The 6,860-nt window shown below is 34.4% G+C and overlaps 1 protein-coding gene and 1 pseudogene across 1 annotated transcript; both read left to right on the forward strand.

Moving 5' to 3' along the window:
* The first annotated feature begins 293 nt into the window (after nt 1–293).
* LOC127689757 (olfactory receptor 147-like) lies at nt 294–1,271 on the forward strand. The gene has a single exon (XM_052189371.1). The coding sequence runs from the start codon at nt 294–296 to the stop codon at nt 1,269–1,271; it is 978 nt and encodes a 325-aa protein (XP_052045331.1).
* A 4,435-nt stretch (nt 1,272–5,706) lies between these two features.
* LOC127689758 (olfactory receptor 8B8-like) lies at nt 5,707–6,648 on the forward strand (annotated as a pseudogene).
* Nucleotides 6,649–6,860: the final 212 nt, after the last annotated feature.

The following is a 6,860-nucleotide window of genomic DNA, read 5'->3' on the forward strand; positions in this document are numbered from 1 at the left end:
TGTTTAGTAAATAACTTAAGCAGGGGTAGGAATCAGGAAGTGAAATGTTAGATTACTAGAAACTTTGGAAGATAGCCTGAATAAGATTGCCAGAGGGCTTAACTTGGTCATTCTGTCTCTTTATTTTCCATTAAAAATCGCATAGATATCACATAGATAGAAGCGATATTGATCTAAAGGTAGGTGTGTTGTTGCAGTAAGTTTCAATGCCATGAAACAAAGGAGAGTTTAAATTGTCTTGGTCCCTCTGTCACGAACAAAATCTTGGAAACAGAAGACAAAGACATCTGCTGATGAAATATTTTTGTCTACCCAGATCTTCAATAATAAGCATGCTGGCTGGAAATGGCTCCTTTGTGACTGAGTTTGTTCTTGCTGGTTTGACAGATCGTCCAGAGCTCCTGCTGCCTCTCTTTTACCTGTTTCTACTGATCTACATTGTCACAGTGGTGGGGAACTTTGGCTTGATCACCCTGATTGGCCTTAATCCACACCTGCACACCCCTATGTACTATTTCCTCTTCAACCTCTCCTTCATTGATCTTTGCTACTCTTCTGTGTCCAGTCCCAAAATGCTGATGAACTTTGTCTCTGAGAAGAATTCCATCTCCTATGAGGGGTGCATGACTCAGCTGTTTCTCTTTCTCTTTTTTGTCATCTCTGAATGCTACATGTTGACCTCAATGGCCTATGATCGCTATGTGGCCATCTGTAATCCACTGCTGTATAAGGTCACCATGTCCCCTCAGGTCTGTTCTATGTTATCATTTGCTTCTTATGGTATGGCATTTGCTGGAGCCTCTGCCCATACAGGCTGCATGCTCCGACTGACCTTCTGCAATGCCAGTGTCATCAACTTTTATTTGTGTGACATTCTGCCCCTCCTCCAACTTTCCTGCACCAGCACCTATGTCAACGAAGTTGTGGTTCTCATAGTTGTGGGTATTAACATCACAGTCCCCAGCTGTACCATCCTCGTTTCCTATGTTTTCATCCTTGCCAACATTCTAAACATCAAATCCACACAAGGAAGATCAAAAGCTTTCAGCACCTGTAGCTCTCACATCATGGCTATTTCTTTGTTTTTTGGGTCAGGTGCATTCATGTATCTTAATCATTCTGGATCTATGGACCAGGGAAAAGTTTCTTCTGTTTTCTATACTAATGTGGTTCCCATGCTCAACCCTTTGATCTATAGTTTGAGAAACAAGGATGTCAAAATAGCACTGAAGAAAGTTACAATGAAAGTCCACAGTAGATTCATACCCTGAGTTGAAATGAAATAATATAAAGAACTAAAATTTAAGTTTAAAGATTCTTCAACTTTACTGCTGTTTCTATGAATATATTTTGTTCATACCAATGTGGCTTTAATATGCATTACTTTTATGTTAAAAGTTGCTATTGATATTCTTACATATTTGTATTATAACAATGACGTGTAACACAAAGGCTGTGCCATATCATTACTCTAGACTTTCAATAATTTTCCAATCTCTATTTTAAGGACTGCAGGTACATATTAGTTAAAGTTATGCCCATAAAAATAGTTGTATCTTGTTTGAATAACAACAAACATTTTCTAGTATAACTAACAATAAAATATAATATATAATTTATCTTTGGATATAGACTACAAAGTCTTATAGAATAAACTCAGCTCACCATCAAAGGATGCAACTGTATTGAGCATGGTTGGCTGTAAATCTGGAGCCAAGGCTCTTTTCATATGCAGTCTTTGGCTTACTTCTTCATGCCTCAAATTTTTCACTGTGTATACATATGCATACTCAAATATATGAGTACATTTTCTTGTATGGACTATTCTTTTGATAGGAGACTACTTACTATTCTTCCAATGCCTTTTAAAACTGCCCCCAGTCTGAATTTTTGCCACATAATTTTCCTGTCTCTGAGATACAAGATTTTCTTTTGATCTAAGGTTACTATTCACTGATTCTGCCAAACTACATTTTATCTTTTCCAAACAATTACTGCAGTAAATGTCTTGAAATTGTGATAATCTCCTGGATTCCACTTTTAAACATAACTGAATGGTGACATTTATATGAAAAACTTCTAAAATTTGGATAATATGACACTCATAAGAGATTGCTTTTTTTTTTTTTTGTAAGAATGCACAAAGCCATAGGATGTAATAGAACACCCAGAAACAGATTTACAGGTAAATATTTCATTGATTCATAGCAAATGACATACTAATTTCATAAGGAAAAGAAATATTTTAAAATAATTTCTTCTGAAATCATAAACATACACATAGAAAAGCATGCAAAAGTATCGATTCCTCTAAAATGAACCAAATCATACACAAAGCTTAAACAAGAGATCTTTAAAAAATATGTGTAGGTTGCTAAGTGTAATGTTTTAGAAATCATTAAACCTAGAAGAAATAATATGTAGCAAATGAAAGTCATTAAACTGATAACATTGTAGCAATGAAATACTTTTAGGTTTATCAGACTAAACAACTACTTGTAAGTCACTCACCAAATAAAGGCATATCCAGAATATATAAATAACAAAATAATGTATCAGTAACTGAAAACAATTTAATATCATTTAATATTTGAAGGCAAGAACATGGAGCTGAGGCAGAGAAAATGGAATGAAGATGTGGCCCTTCTTTGATCCTTTAATCTGGCCATAGGCTAAATTACTTTGCTTAGAGGTTTTTTGAGGTATACATCAGAAGGGCTGATTAGTTATAACAAAGTGTAATTATCATATGGTAGGAAGAGCAGTGTGGGACACTTGAGCACCAAGGGATTTACTTACTGAACCAATTTCTCAGTCCTTGAAGCAGTTTTCTGAAATGTAGATCATTTTTTTTCCTCAGGTCAAATTCACATATTTATGACACAGGTGTGCTTGTTTTTAATATATAACAAGTCATATCTAAAAGGAATGATTACCATTCCAGCACAAGATCACGTTTAACACTTCAGATTTTGTACTTTTATTTTATAAAGATGACTTCTTTATGTAAATTAGACAAATCTCCCAAAGTTCATTTAAGGTCATTTTATGAATAGTTATAATTTCTACCCAAAACACTAACCAACATTTATTTAAATTATTTAATATAAGTATGTATATGGGAGTGGTGTTCATGGGTTTTATATTTTTGTGGAGAATTGTATTAAAACTTAGATGAAAGCGTCATTAAATCTATAGTCTGCTTAGGAATGATGAGCTCCTGGGAGGTCTTCCCAATACTTAGTATCATTATTATTCAGTATGTTCAATATTTTTAATTCCTCACTGACTGCTGTCCTTCAGATACAGAAAAGACATGATAAGAGTATAGGTTTTGCTGGTTTAATTATATCTAGAATGAAAATTCTTACCAACAGAAATATAATACATTGCATGCAGTTGAAAAATTATATATTGAGCCTTATATATTTGTCACATTAGCAATTAGAGGAAATATGCTTTCCAATGGAGGATGTACAGAAGAAGACAGATGTTTAAAATCACATTTTCAAAAACATTTATTAGTGCACAGTAAAAAAAAGTATATGAATAATAATAAAATTCAACCCTAGTGTAGATTTACTGTTTCATTTGAAGAACTATATTCCATAATTTGACAAAAAATGTATGCATGTTCTAAATAAAAATGGGGAAAATAGAAAAGGATTGCATTAACATTATTCTTAAATACTACATATTACACAAAATGAAAAATTGTGGAAATGGTAAAATTCTGTTTAGAAACAGTGAATTCTGTGTATGTGTGCATGCAGGAATAAGAATAAAAGAAGGAGGACAAGGGGTAGTTGGTGACTATGGAAGAGCTTGGGGTAATAAAGGGGAATTGGGAGGATGATTCAGTTGTGTTCTATTATATTTTCTCAAAACTATTTATAGTTTTTACTTATTTATTTTAATTTTTTTATTTTTAAGAAAAATATAATTAAATAATTTTCCAATTGTCCTTTCATGTCTTCTACCTTTCCAATGCACATGACCATGCTCTCTCTAAGATACAAGGCTTCTATTTGCTTAATTATCATTACATATATATTGATATATATATTCCTAACAAGATAACACAAATCTCTGTCCATATAATGTTAGATGTTTGCATGAGTTTATGGCTGACCACTGATGTTTGATAACCAATGTTTCTTGGATAAAAAACAATATTTGTTGCACTGCCCCTTCCTTTTGTCAACCTTGTTTAGAAATATTTTGTTTAAACATCTATGATAATTCTGGTAGCAGAGCACTGATGGTGGCTTTCTGAAACATGCTAAAATTTACAGGGAATTCAATTAGTCTGGGGCAAGACCTTGGGCAATCCACTTAACACAAGGAAAGAAGAAAGGAAGTACCATAAACTCAGAGTTCCTTTCTGATCTCAGGATAATTAAGGAAGCAAGAGACTATCTACCTACACTGGGATGGATGTTCTCTAGAGTGAATGGAAAGTATGAGTGCAATTGTGGGTCCCTCAGGAAATACGTATCAATATCAGGGCACCACAGAATTTCCTCAGCTCCTTCTCCAATTTAAATGTTATCCTCTGAAGAAAATCCTAGATAATGTCTGAACCCTACTTAGAAGGACACACATCTCACAGTTAAAGGCACCTTTTCTCTTTTTCCAGGAAAGACTTGAAGCCTTAATCACAAATAATGCTGTATAATTCAGAAATTGGTCCAGAAAAACTGTCTTGTTTATACCTTCCTTGAATTGATGGATCTGAGTCTTTGAATCTGAAATATTTATACAAACAAACATGGATAAATGGGAAAGTAAGACCTCAAATGTTTAGACTGAAAATTATGATTTTTCTGAATTACTGGTACACCTATAGCTCTCTCTCTCTCTCTTTTTCTCTCTGTCTCTTACTGTTTCTCTCTTTCTCTCTGTCTCTCTTTCTCTTTCTGTTTCTCTCTGTCTCTTTCTGTCTCTCTCTGTCTCTTTCTCTCTATGCTTTTTTCTCCTTTTTAAATGAATGTTTGCTTTTATTTTTATTTTTAATATTTTATTTTTATTTTCTTGAAAATATTTTTTATTAAACATATTGTGATTGGAATTTTCTCTCCACCAACTTCTCTGAGGTACTCTCTACCTGCCAGTTTACCAGTCCAAAGTATTTATTAATGTATGAGGGAATTCAGTGAACTTATTTACTTTTTTGTGCAAAATGAGACTCAAGTAAAATATTCTTCAAAAGAGAGCCTACAGTGGGATCAATGCATTTTAAGAGGTGAAGGTTCCAACTGGAGTTGCACTCTGTTATATGGTGGCAGGAGACATTCTTTCCATGTCCTTTTAGTTTCAGATTAAGGATACGGTTTTCATTCATACTACATCAAATGTGAATGTGCAGTCGCAATCAACAATATCCCTTCCAGGTATCTGCTTCCTAGTTTTATTGTTGTGTTGAGGGCTCTAGTGGAGGGAGACTGGAGGCGAGAGAAGACTGAATCTTTATAAAGAATTCTTCTTTATTTTGTGATATTTTATAAATAACATTAGAATTTGTACAATTTGATATGAGACTTAAGATAATTTATTTGAACCTGCACCAGCTGGTTCTGTATACAGTCATGACTAGAAGAAGCATTGACAACATACACTTCACAAGAGAGAAGGATCGAGTACATAGTGTGGATTATCTTCTAATATAGCTCTATTTTCTGTGTCGACAGATTCTCTTAGCAAACAATGGTCTCAGTAAATGTCTCTTTGGTAACTGAATTTATTCTGGTAGGATTAACAGACCAGCCTTATTTACAAATGCCCGTGTACTTTGTGTTTTTAGCAATGTACATGGTCACTGCTTTGGGAAATCTATCTTTGATAATTCTCAGTATGCTGAAATTTACCTTCATACCCCTGTGTACTTTTTCCTCTTTAACTTGTCCCTTGTAGACATGTGTTCACGCTCCAAATGCTGATGAACTTTATAATAAGAAAGAACACAATTTCTTACATGAAGTGTATGATCCGACTCTATTTTTCTTGTTTTTTTTTTTTTGTTGTTGTTGTTGTTGTTTCTGAGTGTTAATGTGTTGACTTCAATGGCCTATGATTGCTATGTGGCCATCTGTAAACCACTGTTTTACAGTCTCGTCATGTCCTCTAAATTACGTTTGAACCTAATGCTTGGATCCTACTTGATTGCATTTTCCGAGTCTGTAGCTCACACTGCTTGCATGCTTAGATTGACCTTCTGTGATGCCAACACCATCAACTACTACATCTGTGATATCCCTTCTTTGCTTCAGCTCTCCTGTATGACCACACATGTCAATGAGTTTGTCATTATTATTGTTGGCAGCATCAATATTGTTGTTCCCACTTCAACACTATTTGTCACCTATGCTTTTTTCCTCTCCAGCATCTTCCGCATTAGCTCTTCTGAGGGCAGGTCCAAAGCCTTCTTTCAGCACCTGCAGCTCACATATCATTGCTGCTTTTCTGTTCTTTGACTCAGGTGCAATCAGGTATTTCAAACCCTCCTCAGTTGAGTCTATGGATTAAGGAAAAATATCTTCTGTCTTTTTTACCACTGTGATTCCCATTATAAATCCTCAACTCTATAGCTTGAGGAACAAAGACATTAAAGTTGCCCCGAGGAAAACCCTGAGGAAGAGGAAATTTTGACTGTATAATATTGTCTGTATGAGTCTATTTTTAGGCATAGAGATAGTTTCTTTTTATGGGTAATATTTCATTGAAAGATTTTTATTTACCTTGTTTTTTAGCCAAATTTTTGCTGCTTTTTTGATTTTTCAGTTTTGATCAAGCAGAACCCCTTGTTTTTCTTTTCCTTCCTTTCTTCCTTCCTTCCTTCCTTCCTTCCTTCCTTCCTTCCT

Source organism: Apodemus sylvaticus, chromosome 7, assembly GCF_947179515.1.
Source record: "Apodemus sylvaticus chromosome 7, mApoSyl1.1, whole genome shotgun sequence".
Taxonomy (NCBI): Eukaryota; Metazoa; Chordata; class Mammalia; order Rodentia; family Muridae; genus Apodemus; species Apodemus sylvaticus.

What these genes read in the sequence shown, in the direction of transcription:
- LOC127689757 (XM_052189371.1), top strand. Translation starts at nt 294, where the DNA reads ATGAAATATTTTTGTCTACCCAGATCTTCAATAATAAGCATGCTGGCT.